Genomic DNA, 16,981 nt, shown 5'->3' with positions numbered 1-16,981 from the left:
AGACATGAACCTCTGGGCCCTTGTGCTGACCAAGAGCCTTGGACCCGATTTATTTATTCATTTACTTATTCACTTATTTATTTATTTGTTTGTTTGTTTGTTTGTTTATTTACTTATTTATTCTGCAGCTGCATGCTCTGCTAAATAAATCATCTGAATGTAACTTGGTGCCCTTATTTTCTATAAACATGCCAGAGCTGCACTTTGGAGGAAACTAGAGATTCAGTTTCTAGAGGTAGAGGTACACTCCAGATATTGAAGATAGCCTGTGCAAAGGTGTGGAGGGGAGAATATGGAATGCTGTGTGTGAGAAACAGCAAAAAGGGCCATGGTGGCTGGACCATAGAGCGCATGAAAGGAAGTGAAGTCTAACAAAGCTCAAAAGGTGTCCAGCAGTGGATACAGCTCCAGCCTTGGAGTCAGGAGGACCTGAGTTCAAATCTGACCTCAGACACATAACACTTACTAGCTATGTGACTCTGGGCAAGTCACTTAACCCCAATTGCCTCACCAAAAAAAAAAAAAGTGGCCAAGTTGTTAAGTTCTTTAAATGTGAAGCATAGGATTCTATATTTGATCTTAGGGAGTCACTGGTGGTTATTGAGCAAGGAAGTGACACGGTCAGACCTGTGCTTTTGGGAAGATCACTTTGGCAACTTTGTGCGGAAGAGGGGAGATGCTTAGCATCATATGCTCCTAACTCCAGAGCCAGAAGGAAGCCTAGAGGCCCTGTAGCCAGAGGTGTCAAACACATGGCCTGGCACTCTGGAGTGTGGTCTGAACCAGATGAAAATGCACTTCCTGAATGTGCTGATATATTAATTAGAAATGAAAAACAGCCTGCAGGGATCCATGGCCCCATTTCTATTGGAGTTTGATACCACTGATTTAATGTATTCCCTTCACTTTTCAGATGAGGAAACTGAGGGCTTGATGTAGGGCAACCAATTGTTGTGGTTGCTGAATTATTTTTCAGTCGTGTCTGACTCTTCAGGACATGGTTTGGGGCTTTCTTAGCAGAGATACTGGAGTGGTTTGCCATTTCCTTCTCCAGCTCATTTAACAGATGAAGCCTTTCTGTCCTTAGCTAACATTCATATAGTTGGTTTGCAAATTGCTTTATACAGATTCTTCTTTGATTATAAGGATAGCCCCTGGGGTAGGTACTATGATTATCCTCATTTTCCAGAAGAGGAAATTGAGGCTCAGAGAGTGGCCTGTCCAGGATCATACAACTATTAAGTATCAGGAGGATTTGAACCCAGATCTTCCTGACTGATTCTAGTCCCCTATCCACTACACTACAGTCCCTCTACCTCTAGTTAGAAACAATCTCCATCATATAGGGATGACTTGTCTTTGGAAGGCTTGGGAAGAATTCGCCTGTGACCCCATATAAAGCCATGATTGTGAGCTGACATGTTGCAGGCACTGCAGCCAGCTCTCACCTGGAGAGGTAAATGAGAAAAGTTCAGAGTGAGCTTCTACACCTAGGAAATCAACAAGTCTGGGCTTCATTTATTGTTTGGTCCTTTGTCTAGACTTTAGAGTGTGCTGGAGAAAATGTCAATGATGCAGATTAAACTTCAAAGAGAGTTACACATACATGTCTTCACCCAGCTCCCCCAAGGTTGTTAAACATTTACCAGCTACCAGCTCTGTGTTGGTGAATTTCCCTACGCTGGCAGCAGGTTTGAGCCCAGAATTCATTGGTGATTCATTTGGTAATTTCTGGCGCTTAATTTGTTCACCTTAAGGCATCTCTTTTATGTAGTATTAGTTTGAAAAACTTGGGAGATTTTGCTAACAAGTACCCTTTACATTTAATTTCTCCAAGAAGCCTAGAGCTTTCTTATATTCCCAGATGAGCTGATGAACTTTCTGAGCTCGAATTTCAACTCTGTTTTTCATTCCTTATATGACCTTGATCAAGTCATGGAACCCTTCCATGTCCTCAGTTTCTCTATCTGCAAATGAGGCATTTTGACTACATGGCCTCTTACCTTCGTTTCCTCTTTACATCTCGGTGGCCTCTGATTCTAAGACCGCACACTATCACTGGCAAATAGGAGTTCGGGGGGGGGGGGACTTGCTCTGCTTGGGCCATCTGATAGAACTGGCAGCAAGAGGCCGATTTAGTTGGAACCAGAAGAGCTGGCCCCGGGGCGGGGGGGGAGGGGCAAGGGGCGCTACATGGTCGCCGAGGGACCTTCTAACAGTAGTAACAGAGTCGTTGTAAAGAGCTCCACGGGAGGGACAGGCCTGGATGACCCCTGACCTGCCCAGCTGGAGGGAAGGCCGCAGACCAGCCGGCCAATGGCGGCTGAGGAAGAGCAAGGCGCCTTTCCGGGCCGGCCAGGACCGGGGGACGAGGGCGCCACTGGTCCGTGCGCTCTCCAGCAGGCCTTCGGGGCCTGCCAGCTTCCGGGCACTGGCCTAGGTGGGCCCCATGCGGGAGCGGGGAGAGGCGGCCCTGGTGGACCTGCGTGTGACCTGGGCCGTGGTGCCCCGCCTGCCTAGCCTCATTTTCCTCCTCTGTAAAATGAAGGGGTTGGCCTGCGCACGGCTGGAGTAAGCAGAGAGGAGGGGCTCAGGGCTGCGGGGGAGTCTTCTGCGCAGGCGGCTGACTCCCGGGCCAGGGCCGCCTCCCGTCGGCGGTGGCTCCAGGGGCGGCCGGGCGCCTCCTGCCGGCTGCCCGCCCGACGCCCGGCTCGCGGACCTCCCTAGGGATCGTCTCCCAACTCTGTCCCGGGGCCGGCTGAGGGGAGGACGAGGGGAGGAGCTGGGCTCAGCTCGCAGCTCTGGGCCTGCGCGAGATTTAAAGCGAGCGCTAAGAAGCCACGGGCCGGGCTTCGCGCCACCTTGTGCTTTGGCTCTAAGTCGAGAAATGGCTATCGGTCCCTCGGAGCCTTCCGAGGCGAGCACCTCCCGAGGTGCCCCAGGGCCCCCCCGGAGCAGAGAAAGAGTAGGGGGCCTCTCAGCGGCCTGGGATGAGGGTGGAGGCTTTACGTGTGAGTGTGAGTGTTAACGCGAACGCGCGCCCCGCCCGAGGAGGACAAGGAAGAGGCCCCGCCCCCGCCCGCCCTTTCCCGCCCCTGCTGTCCCAGCACTAGGCTCCTCCTTCGCGCTGCCGCCCCGCCCCTCCCGCTGAAGGAGCTTCGCCCCTTCCCCGCCCTCCCGGGCCGCCCCGCCTCCGGCATAGCCGAACCCACAGCTGCTGAGACCGCAGCCGCCACCCGGACGGAGGCACGATGAGGAGCAGAAGCAACTCGGGCGTACGGCTCGATGGCTACGCCCGCCTGGTGCAGCAGACCATCCTGTGCCACCAGGTGAGAGCCAGGGGAAAGGGAGCCGGGGACCCATCCCCGACCTCGGGCAAGTTGCCTTCTCCGCCTCAGCCTCAGTTTCCCCACCTGGGAGTGGAGAAGCTCTCCCGAAGTTTGGGATCCCCAGCGCCTGGCACATAGCAGGCGTCTAATAAGTGATCTTTGGCTTGGCTTCTCCGCCCCGGGCTTGACAGACCAAGCAGGAGGGGCCGAGGCACTGACCTGGGAGCCCGGGGTGCACTTCAGAGTGGCCTGAGATACCCTGAGATACCCTGATTCTTCCTTCTATTCCCTCCCCAGGACTTAGCTCCAGAAAACACCCGAACAAAACCAGAGTGCCAAGCCCTATTATGATCCTTTGCTCTCCTAGCTGTTAATTCTTGTCTAGACTTACTTTGTCAGAGCTGAGACGGACTTTGGAGACTGTCACTCCAGTCTCTTCATGTTACAAAGAGGGAAACCAGGACCCCCAGAGGGCGATGGACTCAGGATCACAGAATAACCCAGATCGAAATGACCTTGGAGAGCACTGAGCCCAACCTTCGAATATCACAGAGGAGGGAAACTGAGTCACACAGCCAGCAAGTAGGGGGATTGGGCATTTTTGCACAGTTGGGGTTCAGAATTCGTTCTTCTAAGACTCTATTCAAAGTGTCAGTAATTCAGACTTAAAGGCCAGACTGCAGCCTTAGAATAACAAGGTTTGTGGTTTCAGAGCAGAGCCACAGCTGAAGTAGGAGAGCCAAAGAAGGGAATGATGAGCCCATTTCCTGGATTAGGTTTCCTCCAGCTCCCTGGGGAACTCAGGGACCTTCCAGGTAGCTTCCATCACCCCACCTCTCCTCTCCCCACCCTTCTAGTCTTTGGACCTCTTCTGACTTCCATTTTTGGCTCTGCAGAATCCTGTGACTGGCTTACTTCCAGCCAGCTATGATCAGAAAGATGCTTGGGTCCGGGATAATGTCTACAGTATACTGGCGGTGTGGGGCCTGGGCCTGGCTTACCGCAAGAATGCAGACCGAGATGAGGACAAGGCAAAGGCCTATGAATTGGAGCAGGTAAAGAAATCCCTTAGGGCAGTGGGGCACTCACGTGGGGACACCTACAGGTACCCACACAAAGACACTAGATGTCCAAAGGGCTGAAAGGAGATGGACAGGAAGGAGGAAGAGAGGCAGCCGGGGCTTACCTAGCAGAACTGAGCAAAGAAAACAAGGCTTTGGGTCTACTCTTTCCTCTCCTCTCTCTCAATCTTCCTTTCCCCTCGACTCCTGGGACATTCTGAGCCTGCTTTGCTGAAAGTTTATCTGGCTAGGGCAGTCATTCCTACTCAAAAGGCTTCTGTGCTGTTGCCTAGGGGTGTCTCCTAAAGCTCAGATTCCTCCTTGGAAATAAATGCATTTCACTGGCCCAGCATATTTGTTCTAAGAGTACTCTTATGTACATCATGTTGTCCCTCATGATTGACTGATGATGTTTGCAAGGACCAACAGCCCTTCCAGCTGGACACAAGGAAAGACTGGTTTTTGACATCCACAGCTTTAGCCACCCTTTTCAGGCCCTGTTGCTTTGCTCAGAGATCTTATTGTGGGGGCAGCATTTAGGTGAGCTTCCACCCATGCCCCTGAACAGGACACCTAGTCTAGCCACTGCCCATTCTGGGTGGATGGTCACCATTCAGACATCCAGAATGCCATGTCTAGAGGCCAAAGAGTCAGCTTCAAATCCTCCCCAGTTCTCCCCTTTACTATTTTTGGAACTGTGGCAAAGTCACCCCTCCTCTCTGGGCTTCCTTTTCCTTGTCTCTACAAGAAGACGTTGAATTACATGACCTCTATGACACCGATAGGCTTGAAATCTTTTGTCTCATGACTTGAGCAAGGGTGTTCAGTCCTGAGAGCCGGGATTGCAAACCAGGACTTGGGTTTCCAAGAGCCTGACTTCTTCCCTCAAAGCAAAGCTCCTTCTTGGAGCCTGGGCCAGCTGGTGCTCCAGTAGGTATTAATTTGGTGTCTTCTGATGATTGAAGCCATGTGCAGCCACTGTCGGGGACCAGGAGACCTTCCCAGCTGCCATCTCCAGTCTGACTTCAGGGTTAGGACTAGGACATGGGAATGGGTGGAACCTGTGGAAATGCAAGGTGTCGTCCATGGGCCATGACATTCCCTGGCTTGTGCCATTAGTGATCCAGCTGGGAGGATTCAGGCCTGGATGGCAAAGAGTAAGAGTATAGTTAGGGTGACAGAGATGGGTGTGAGGGGAATGGGCAGGGGAGCAAGCCAAGGAGCCAGATTTCTTACAGAATGTTAGAAAGGCTCCATCCTAGGCCTATAGTTTCCTCTTTGAGCACAGACCCTACTGTGCAGGAGAGTGTGTGTGTGTGTGTGTGTGTGTGTGTGTGTGTGTCTGTAACAAAAACTTCAGTAGGTTCAACTTGCTCAAGTAAGGGAGAAAGGAGGCAGTGGACATGACTGCTAGGGCAGTTGACGTGACCCCTGGGGCAATGGACGTGATCCCTGGGGCAGTGGACGTGGGGTGGGCTGTGGGGGGCTACAGAATTGCACGTGGCTTCTCACAGAGTAGTGGCCCTGACTTTTCCCTGCCCCCTCCCATCCCCCAAAGTACTTGAGCAATGCCATATGACGTGTCTTATAAAACAAGGGTGGCAGCTCGTGTTCTTTGCCGGGGAGGGAGCTCAGAATCCAATCTTCTAACTTTATAGTCCCAGCTCATGGTTGATCAATTACAAATAGACATCTGTTCTCTCTTTCGCTTCTTAGAGGAGGGGCATTGCTTTGGGGGAGGTGGCTATCTTTTGGGGGAAGCGTCTTGAAGTCACTGCATTAAATAAGGGCTCCTTTCTCCTCTGCCCCCTGTCCCAGATGTCCTTGGTTCCCCCCAAGCCCTCATTCCACTCTTTGCCTGGCTGTACTCCATTGGCAGTGTGGGACAAAAGCTGCTTACAAAGTGGGGCCAGGCCACGTGGTTTATGCTGTATGAGTGGTCCCAGCCTGGGGCCAGGGTGTTAGAGGGCTGGCGTTGGTGATCCTCAGACATGGAGAGTCTAGAATCAGGCCCCAGTGGGGGAAGGGGGGGCCTCTGGCAGGAGGGGTGGGTGGGGGTTCACTTTGGGCCTAGTGCCTCTGCACTTGTCTCTGAACTGAAGCTCCCTGTTCCCTGGAAAAGGTCCAGATGGGTGTTTCTGTGTTCTTTCCAACACCAGAGCTCCTGACTCTGGGAGAAGAAAAGGGCAAGGGGCTGGGAGGCCCCTTCAGCCCTGCAGCTTCAGTAGGATGACTTCCCCCTCCTGCCAGGGGTGGCCAGCTCAGGGGCAGTTGTTGCTTGGGTTCTTTCTTTGGCCTGCCTGGATACAGGCGGTGGGTAGTTTTCCACCGTGCTCCCAGCACCCCGTGCTCTTCTGTGTGCTCATAAGCAAATGCCATTTCAGTACTCAGTGGGGATAGAGTTACATGCTTTGCAAAGGTCGGGGACCAGCTGCACTCGCTGACTCAGGGCGCTCCTGTTCTGGAACGTGGGACTAAGAGGCTGATTTTCTGTTCCTCCCTGCAGAGTGTTGTGAAGCTGATGAGGGGGCTGCTGCAGTGTATGATCAGACAGGTATGCCACCATGGGCAGCTGCCCCACAACTGAAGATGCCATAATCCCTGAAGAACCTGCCATTTACTGTGGCTTCTTAACGTTGCTGGGTGCAAACCCCAGCTCTGCCGCCTACCCCCTGTGTGACCTCGGGCAAACCACGTCCCCTCTTCTGGCCTCAGTTTCCTCCTCTATCAGATGAGATGCCTCCCAACCCAGAATGGAGGAAAACACACCCACAGGCTGCCCAGCTGTCAATCCTGTACCACATTGTACCCTGTTCCTTGGCCTTCTCTCCTCACAGCCAGATCAAGGAATTACTGTTGGTAATAGGAGTGGAAGCAACATAAGATACTGAAAATATCAGGGCTGTAAAAGAGAGAAGGAGGGGGAGAAAGATTGAGGTGGAGACAGGGACAGAGAGGGAGGAGAGGAGGAGAGAGACCGAGACAGAAATAGAGAGACAGTGACACACACAGAAAGACAGACAGAAACAGAGAGCACGATGGGGGGAGAACAGAAATGGGGACAGAGAGGGCAAGACAGAGACAGAAAAACAGAGACACACAGAGAAATGGGCAGAGAAAAAGAGGAGAAACAGAAGAGAGACACAGAAACAAGGGGAGAGATAGGAGATACAGGGACGGGGTGGGGGAAGAGACACATAGAAAGACACACAGAAAAGAGACAGAGGGAGCAGAAAGTGGGGAGAGAGATAGGGACAGAGAAGTGGAGGGGGAGAGAGAGAGAGACAGAACTGGACACACAGAGACAGAGAAAAAGAGGGGAAACAGGGACAGACAGGGAGAGAGACACAGACACAGAAAGGAACAGAGAGAAGGAGGGGGAAGACAGAGACAGAGAGAGGAGGAGGAGGGGAGAGAAACAGAGACAGAAAGTGAGAATTGAAAAAGACCTGACCCTTCCCTTTGGGGCCTGGGACCATCTTTTAAGGAGTCAGTCTGGCCTCACTGCCAGGGTCCCTTGGATTTGTTTAGGAAGGAGGTGCCCCCTTCCCACCCTCTCAGAGGAGAAGCCACGGCTTGCCTTGGTGAGGTCAGGCCCACACCTACAACAACCAGGCTCTAAGTTGAAAGGAATAGGGGACAGCCCATAGGCCTCTTCTGCCTCTGGCATTCACGGATGCAGGCATTTAAGTTCCCTCACTGTCCACTAATATCCTTCATGCTGGGCAGCCCAGCTGCTACTGCTGTCTTCCTGTGCTCGGGCCTTGCCGCTTGGTATCCCATATAAGCATTAGGAAGGAGAGATGCTTGTTCCCTTCCCAGATCTTTCCAAATCAGTTAAAGAGCCCCCTCCCCACATCCTCTCTAGTGCTAGCCGTCACTCTTGGGTGGCAGAGGTGAGATCCCAGGAGGCCAGAACTTGGGGCTGCTTGTTCTGTTACTCCCATGCACCCCAAGCTCCCTCTGGGCTAGCCTGTCACCCTTGCATGTACTCTGCCGGCCTTTGTCCCTCCTTCCCACCACACTCTCAAGTCTCAAGAATAACTGGTGATAACTGGTGCTGTGTCCGAGCTGTAAACATCTCAGCATGTGTTGATGTAACAGCTGACAAATGTCTTTGACCAACTTTTCTCCTATCATTATTGTGACATTTGGGGCTGGGAGAGTTGTTTTAGTGATATGTGGGCTGGGCACAGAGGGCATAGCAGCCAAAGGGACCCTGCCCACTATGATCCCAGATCAGAGCAGTGAAGAGAGGACAAGGAACTGGGGGAGTCAAGGCCAGCTTGGAGGAGGAGGAAGCAGAGGGCGGGTGGCATGGCTTCAGGGAAGGACTTGCACTGTCATGACAGGGGCAGGCAGGACTTGGAGATAGTCCAATTTTTGTTGTTGTTCAGTCATGTCTGACTCTTGGTAACCCAGTGGACCACAGCATGCCACTGCTGGCTGTGGGGTTTTCTTGGCAAGGATACTGGAGTGGTTTGCTGTTTCTTTCTCCAGCTCATTTAACAGATGAGGAAACTGAGGCAAATAGGGTGAAGTGACTTGCCCAGAGCCTGAGGCCAGATTTGAACTCAGGAAGATCAGTCTTCCTGACTCCAGGCCCTGCACTTAACTAACCTGAGAGGGAAGATGCTAGAAGCCCTTGGAAATCAATTAGGATAGTACTGCATCAGTGCAGATAAGTCGTGCCAAGGGCCTGCTTGAAGGTGGTAGCTATGAGTGGAGACGGAGGACATAAGAAGAGCAAGGTTTGGGTGTGGGAGACACCTAATAATAATGATAATAATAATAAGGGACATGGAGACAGACTAGGAGGACGAGGAGGTTTCGAGCCTGGGACACTGAGAGGACAGATTAGGAGGTCTGGAGGAGGGCCAGACAGAGGGGAGATGACAGGGTCAGTCTGAGATGATGACAGGCCATTTGGGGGCCACATCCCGGAGGCTGTTGGCCATATGAGCCTGGCACTGAGGAGAGAAATTAGAGGTGGACAGATGTGGAAAGAGGTGTGGACACATGCAGGTCTAGCTATAGGTGTAGATGTGTGTGTGTGTGTGTGTGTGTGTGTGTGTGTGTGTACCTAGTATTTTATATGTGATAAATACCCAGGTTTCAAAAGGAGCAGTGAGCTCCAAGAGAGCAGGGATCCCCCCCCCCCATGCCTAGCACAGTGCCCAGCACTCAGCAGGTCTTAGTAAAAGAGAAAGGAGATGCTAGTTTTTCCAAGCTCTTCCTTCATCAATGGCAGTGGGAGAGCATATTACTGGGAAGAAAAGGGGCTGAAGGCTGCAATTCTGGAGCCCTTTCTAGTTCTACCTGTTCTGTTTCAGGTAGACAAAGTGGAGTCCTTCAAGTACAGTCAGAGCACCAAGGACAGTCTCCATGCCAAGTACAACACCAGCACCTGTGCCACTGTGGTGGGAGATGATCAATGGGGCCACTTGCAGTTGGATGCCACCTCTGTTTTCCTGCTGTTCCTGGCCCAGATGACGGCCTCAGGTGAGTCAGGATTTGCAAGGCCAGAACACTTGGTCAGGCTCTGTTACCCAGGGCTTTCCACTGCTAATAGCCATGCCATTCAGGCTGCTTTCTAGGTGTCTCTGAGCCAGATTGCTCATGATTCTCAAATGCTTGGCCTCCCAGGGCTAGTGGGGGGGGGAGGGTGCAGTGAGCTCAGTGATGTCAATGTGTTGGAGAACCATCATTCCCCAAGTACTGAGGGCCAGCCACTGGCTAGTAAGAAGCCTCGGTGATCACCCTCCATTGGTGGGGATTGGAAGGGAATTAGTAGGCAAGAAAATCCGGTGGGACTTTTTTCCCCTGCAGAAAAGTAGCTTCTTCCACTTTCATGCCATCTTAATCTAGCTTTATGACTTGGGGCTAAAGTTCCTTCTCCTCTGTGGGCTGCCTCAGAGGCTTCTTCTGTCCTGGCTCTGGGGCTCCTTAGCTGGCTTCCCATGGAGGTGTGGACACTCTGGATGTTAAAGGAGAGTCGTGTGGGTGTTCAGTCAGATTCCATTGGCCCCATGTCAGAAAATGGAATTAGAAATTCTTTGACTCACAATAGACTCCTGTAGGATTATGGGGGCACAACGCTAGAGCCCAAAGGGACCTCCAGGCCATCTAGTTTGACTCCTTCATTTAGAGGGGAGGAAAAAGTCACACAAGTAAGTAGCACAGGTGATGGTGACCCTGTTAGAGCTGAAAGAACCTTGGACATGACCGTAGTCAATCCTATGTTGTTTTTTTCAGTGGGGGAGGAGGAAGGTTTAGACTTATGGGTGAGACATTTCCTCTACCAGGCAGCTGTGGGCACCACAGGTAGAGTGCTGGGCATGGAGTCAGGAACAGCTGAGTTCAAATTCTTTTTTGGATTTTTTTTGTGTGTGGGGGGTGCTAGGCAATGGGGTTAAGTGACTTGCCCAGAGTCACACAACTGGTGAGTGTTGTGTGTCTGAGGCTCGGATTTGAACTCAGGTCCTCCTGACTCCAGGGCTGGTGCTCTCTCTACTGTGCCACCTAGCTGCCCCATGAGTTCAAATTCTGCCACAGACACTTAGTAGCTGTGTGATGCAGGGTCAGTCACTTTACCTCTTGTCTGCCTCAGTTTCCTTAACTGTAACATGAGGGTAATAACAACATCTACCTCATAGGATTGCTGTGAGAATTAAAAATGAGATAACATACAGAAAGAGCACTTTGCAACCCTGAAAGTGCTATGGAAATCATAACAATAATTGTCATTATTGTTGTCATCATCAGTAAAACCAGAGACATTTAAATTGTTTTGTTATATGTCATAGAACATAGAATATTAATGCTAGGAGAGGCCATAGAGATCATTTTACAGAGGAGGAAACTGAGGCCCAGAAACAGGAAGTGATTTTAATTGTAGCAACAAGCTTATGTATTCCAAATATTTTTACCTCAAGGAGAAAGACATATAATTATTTCTTTAGCTAAATGCACACCATGATTTTAATTATAACTGTGAAGTTGTTTTTATTTTTAGAAAATATTTTTAAATATTTTCATAAAGATGTTTATAGTTGGCATACATGAATATGGGAAAGATCTGTAGTTTCTCGAATGGATTTCCTGACCTCTTGATCTGGGCACTTATTCTCCCAAGAGAGATTGTGATTGTAGCTAAGTTCCTGGAAGTCGCCTGAGGCTTGGAGAGGTAGATAAGGTGCTGAGGACTGAGAGAAGGCTGAGCTACTCTATTATTATTTGCTTTCATTTTCTCTAACAAGGAAAATGACCTTTGGACTGGAAGATTAGATGGTAAGAGATTAGATTGTAAATTCCTTGTGGGCGGGAACTAGTTTTGTCTCTATTTATAACCCCAGTGATTAGCACTGAGGCTGGCAAATAGTAGGTGCTTAATAAATGTTTGTTGATTGATTGACTGGTGTATAAGGAGATAAGTAAGAGAGCTTCTGGCTGCCTTCTAGATCCTCAATTGCCGAAAGCCATGGTAGTTGTGGCTGAGCCACTCACTGTCAGTGGTATGAGAAGGGTCATGGAAGACAGGAGAGGCATTAAAATGGCACCCCACCATGGCCCCCCCCGATGGCATCCCCACTCCCAAATGACACCCCGATTTTCATAAAAGGGAAGAGAACAGAGTGTACAAGCAACAGGCCAGGGAGCTTGGCTTCCATTCTTGGGAAAATGCTAGAATGGATCATTAAAGGCATGGTTAGCAATAAACTAGAAAGGGAAACAACGATTCCAAAGAGCTCTCAAGACCAGGGCCTGCCAGACTCACCTTATTTCCTTTTTGGCCAGGATGACTAAACTAGCTGATGAGAGCATTACTGTGGACACAGTTTACCTAATTTTTTATCAAGTATCTCATATTATTTCCATCATTGCAACATGCGGCTTATGCAATAGCATAATTACATGTGTTCAGTGATAGTTGAATGTCTGGACCCAAAGAATAGTCATTAATGACTCAGTTGTCATCTTGTCAGGAGATGGCCTCAGTGGAAGGCCCCAGGAATCTCTGCACGTACAGTGACTTTGAGCTAGACCTACGTGGTATGTGCATCAAATGTGCAGCTGACGTGACACTGGGAGAGAGAGAGCTGACCCAGCTGCCAGGCAGGATCCCAAAGGCCCTTGCTGGGCTGCAGCACCAAGCTGAACCCAACGAGATGAAATTCACTAGAGGTGAACGTTAATTCTTACATGTGAACTTCACCAGTACAAGATGGGGGAGGTACGGTTAGACTGCAGTTCTTTTGAAAAAGACCTGGGGGTTTCAGTGGCCTCCAAGCTCAGTATAAGTCATCAGGGTGTGATGTGACAGATCCATCTTGGGCAACACTAAGAAGGGCAGAGTAGCCAGGTTCAGGGAGGCCCTGTCTGGAGGACTGTGGTCAGCTCAGGTGCCACAGTTTAAGAAGGATGCTTAGAAGCTGGAGAGCATTCAGAGGATAAAGGGCCCAAGTTTGTGCCATAGGAGGAGAAGCTTGAGAAAAGGACCTGGGTGTGTTTATCCTGGAGAAGCAAGGACTGGAGGTGGGGGTGGAGTGGGAAGGGAAGAACATGAGAGCCGTCTTCAGGGATCCAAAGGGCTGACGGATGAAGAAGGGCTTCTCTTTGGCCCCAGTGGGGGGATGTTGCAAAGAGGCAGATTTAGGCCTGAGGTCAGGACAAACTTCCTGTCCCAGCATAGAAGGGGCTGCCTTGAGAGATGATAGTGGCCTCCCCCTCCTTGGAAGCCACTTGCCGGGTAGGTTACAGCGGGGAATTCCTTTCCTTTGTGGGTTGTACTGGATGCCTCTGGATTTCCTTCCAACTCTGATTCTGTAACTTGCTAGGGGGCATCCAGTCAATCAGTAAATATTTATTAAGCACCTACTGTGTTCCAGGTACTGTGCCAAGTGCTGGGAATACAAACATGAAAATAGGAAGACAGCCTCTGTCCTCAGGGAGAAGACAACACACAGAAGGAAGATGGAAAGGGTGGGGGAGGTGCCGGATATAGGGGCTGAGAAAGGAGAGCAGGGTCAGAAACAGGATCTGGACCCAGGTCTTCCTCACTGTGAGCTGGCCCTGTCACCTAGGCTGTGCTGTTTCTCATAGCTATGCTATGTGTATACAGCTGAAAAAGTGGAAGCACCCTCTGTGCCTGAGGTTGGTTGGGAGCTAGGTAGCCTGAGGAAGAGTACCACCATGATCCCTAGAGCATTGCAGATACTGGCAAAGAGTAAGGAGCTTCTGGAACATGGAAAGAGCAAGAGGAAATAATAGAGAAAGAACTAGGAAGATGATATGCTTTTGGTAATAGCCAATGAAGATGCTATTTTTCTGAACCAGCCACATGGTCATAGATTCCTATATTCTAATGAGAAACTCAGCCCTTGCTGCCAAATGAAGCCAGCTCTGCCTGAGCACCAGAGTTCATGATCCCCGACTTTGTCTGACCAGTTGGACTCCTCCTAAGCCAGTGGGGTAGTTGAGTGGGCCAGCCAGTGTCTGCAGTGGCCTTCTTTTATAGGAGAGGCTACCCCTGGCCTTCTGCCAACTTCCATGTTCATTGCTCTCTCTGCCTCTCTCTCTGTCTCTCTCTCTGTCTCTCTCTGTCTCTCTCTCTGTCTCTCTCTGTCTCTCTCTCTCTCTGTCTCTCTCTCTCTCTGTCTCTCTGTCTCTCTCTGTCTCTCTCTCTCTGTCTCTCTCTCTTTCTGTCTCTCTCTGTCTCTCCCTCTCTCTCTGTCTCTCTGTCTCTGTCTCTGTCTGTCTCTCTGTCTCTCTCTGTCTCTCTCTGTCTCTGTCTCTCTGTCTCTCTGTCTCTCTCTGTCTGTCTGTCTGTCTGTCTGTCTCTCTCTCTGTCTCTCTCTCCCTCCCTCTCTCTCTGTCTCTCTCTCTCTGTCTCTCTCTCTCTCTCTCTCTCTCTTTGTCCTCTGGTAGTTGACCACAGGCTCTACCTCTTTACATTTTGTCATGGCCTAGGTCACAGGGTACTGCCATTCTGGAGTCACTGATCATTGGCCATAAAAATGCTTGAAGTTCTTTTTGCTGAGCCACTTGGTGGATGGATGCTCCCATCTTGGCCCTGATTCCAAGGTACAATGAGTGAGAAAACAAGCAGGATTGGTTGTAAACCCTCTGGTGACTTATTTATCCAGCTTTTCTCTTTTCTTTCTTTCTTTCTTTTTAAGGCAATTGGGGTTAAGTGACTTGCCCAGGGTCACTCAGCTATTAAGTGTCAAGTGTTTGGTCTGAGACCGGATTTGAACTCAGGTCCTCCTGACTTCAGGGCCGGTGCTCTATCCACTGCGCCACCTAGCTGCCCCTATCCAGCTTTTCTCTAGAAGGTTCCAAGGATCTATATAACAAGTGTTATAAGTGCTATGAACAGTAGCTCTTTGTTATCTGTGATCAGCAAAGAAGGCATTTCATGAAAATTGATTTTCCAGTTAACTGGTATTGATTCTCTCATGAAGTTGGTTTGGGTTTTTGGTCTGGACCTGTGGTTCTCATCATGTTGGGAATTTCCAGTGTGGAAACTCCTCCCACTGATGCAGGTTGGTAATTGTTCTAGGACTTTGAGTCTTAGAGAGTGGCCTGGGGCATTGCAGGAAGTCACTTGCCTGGGGTCACACAAGTCAGCAAAACCTGATCTTTTTCTTTTTTTTGGATAATTAGTCATGTTTATTACAACGTCCAATATAAGGCACAGCTTTTACACATATTAAATTTAGAGCTCTGATTTTGAATTGTTTTCTTTTTTCCTTAATAGTATAATAGTGTGACATTTAATAGTATTTTTTTCCCCAATTACATGTAAAGATAGTTTTCAACATTCATTTTTGTAAGATTTTGAGTTCCAAATTTTTCTCCCTCCCTCCCTGTCTGATATACAGGTTACACAAGTACAATCCCGTTAAACCTATTTCCACATTTGTCATGTTGTGAAAGAAGAATCAGAATAAAAGGGAAAAACCACGAGAAAGAAAAAACAGCAAAAAGTGAAAATAGTCTGCTTCGATGTGCATTCAGACTCCGCAGAGATTTGCAGTTGGTGCAGTGGGGTAGCTAATGCACCAAGCGGTCAGATCTGAATTCAAAATGATCTTGACAGACTGAGTGATGGGCCAAGGCTAAGACAAGGAAATTTAACAGGGAGGAATGGAAGGTTCTGTATTTGAATTCACAGTCACTGTTCAAGTGTGTCATGGCTTGAAGCAGGGTTAGACAACAATTCACGTGAAAATGATCTGAGGGTTTTGATGGACCACTCAAACTCAAGGTGAGTTTGCAGCATGCAACTGTTGTAGGCCATGGGAAATGGCCTCATGTCTGGGATTAGGGAAGTGATTGTCCTCTGTTCTGGTCACACTATCACATCAGTGGGCTTAAGTTCTGGGCACCACGTTCTAGAAAGGATGTAAGTCCACACACAAGATGGCAACTGGGATGGATGGTGAGAGGAGCGAAGCTTATGATCCACGCAGACCTGCTGAAAGAGCTGGGCGTGTTAGCCCAGGGAAGAGAAGGCTCAGGAGGAACAAAAGTACAGTCTTCAAGTCTTTGAAGGGCTGTTATTTGGAAGAGGTGTTTGACTTGTTCTCCTTGGCCCCAAGCAGAATTAAAAGTGTTGTTTGGATTTGAACAGCTTCCTCACAGTGAGAGCTGTGCTATCTTGGTGTGTGGCAGCTCCCCTTCCTGAAGGGGCTAGGGGCCCACTTGGCACATATGTTCTGGCTGGCATTCTGTGCCAGGTGGGGGTTGGACTAGGGACCTCTGAGCTCCTATCTGTGATTAGGCCTTTTCTTAATGATTCTTGGTTGGCATTATGAACTTCAATTATTGTATCACACTATAATCTATAGAACATTTCATTGTGATGCAGGATTTGATGATCATCTCTGGTTTTTAAAATATTTTCATTAATTTATTTTGATTTATCAACAATCACTTCCAGAAGCTTTTGAGTTTTAAATTTTTCTCCCCCTCCCTCCCCAAGATGGCATGCAATCTGATATAGGCTCTACATGTATTTTCCTATTAAACACATTTTCACATTAGTCATGTTGTAAGTAAGAATTAGAACCAATAGGAGGAACCACCAGAAAGAGAAAAGAGAACACAGCAGAAAAAAAAATAGCAAACAGTCTGCTTCGATCTTCATTCAAACTCCACGGTTCTTTCTTTGGATGTGGATAGCATTTTCCATCATGAGGCCTTTGGAGATGTCTTAGATCCTTGTATTGCTGAGAAGAGACGTCTAACATTAGTCCTTGTACAATGTGGCTGTTACTGTGTACAAAGTCCTCTTGGTTCTGCTCACTTCACTCAACATCAACCATACCAGTCTTTCCAGGTTTTTCTGAAGTCTGCCTGCTCATCATTTCTTATAGCACAATAGCATTCCATTATGTTCATATACCAGAACTTGTTCAGCCATTCCCCGATTGATGGGCATCGCCTCAATTTCCAATTCTTGGCCACCACAGAAAGAGCTGCAATAAATATTTTTGTACATGTAGGTCCTTTTCTCATTTGTATGATCTCTTTGGGACACAGCCCTAGAACTGCTATTGCTGGGTCAAAGGGTATGCACATTTTTGT

General features: G+C 49.2%; 1 protein-coding gene across 5 annotated transcripts in view; it reads left to right on the top strand.

The window, feature by feature from the left end:
• Nucleotides 1-2,814: 2,814 nt before the first annotated feature.
• The window catches only part of PHKA1 (phosphorylase kinase regulatory subunit alpha 1), a 76,954-nt gene continuing 62,787 nt past the window's right edge, over nucleotides 2,815-16,981 (top strand). For 3 of the 5 annotated variants that reach the window (XM_020978940.2, XM_020978938.2, XM_020978937.2), the window contains exons 1-4: nucleotides 2,816-3,329; nucleotides 4,226-4,384; nucleotides 6,897-6,944; nucleotides 9,724-9,892. In XM_020978940.2, the coding sequence (XP_020834599.1) occupies nucleotides 3,252-3,329; nucleotides 4,226-4,384; nucleotides 6,897-6,944; nucleotides 9,724-9,892 (454 nt within the window). In that variant the 5' untranslated portion in view covers nucleotides 2,816-3,251. Of the gene's footprint in view, nucleotides 3,330-4,225; nucleotides 4,385-6,896; nucleotides 6,945-9,723; nucleotides 9,893-16,981 lie in introns of all 5 variants that reach the window. The other 2 variants (XM_020978941.2, XM_078147928.1) reach the window with 2 other exon arrangements.

The sequence above is a fragment of the Phascolarctos cinereus genome, unplaced genomic scaffold (genome assembly GCF_003287225.1).
Source record: "Phascolarctos cinereus isolate Bilbo 61053 unplaced genomic scaffold, phaCin_HiC Scaffold_8;HRSCAF=390, whole genome shotgun sequence".
NCBI lineage: Eukaryota > Metazoa > Chordata > Mammalia > Diprotodontia > Phascolarctidae > Phascolarctos > Phascolarctos cinereus.
This window is presented reverse-complemented; position numbering and strand designations above follow the sequence as displayed.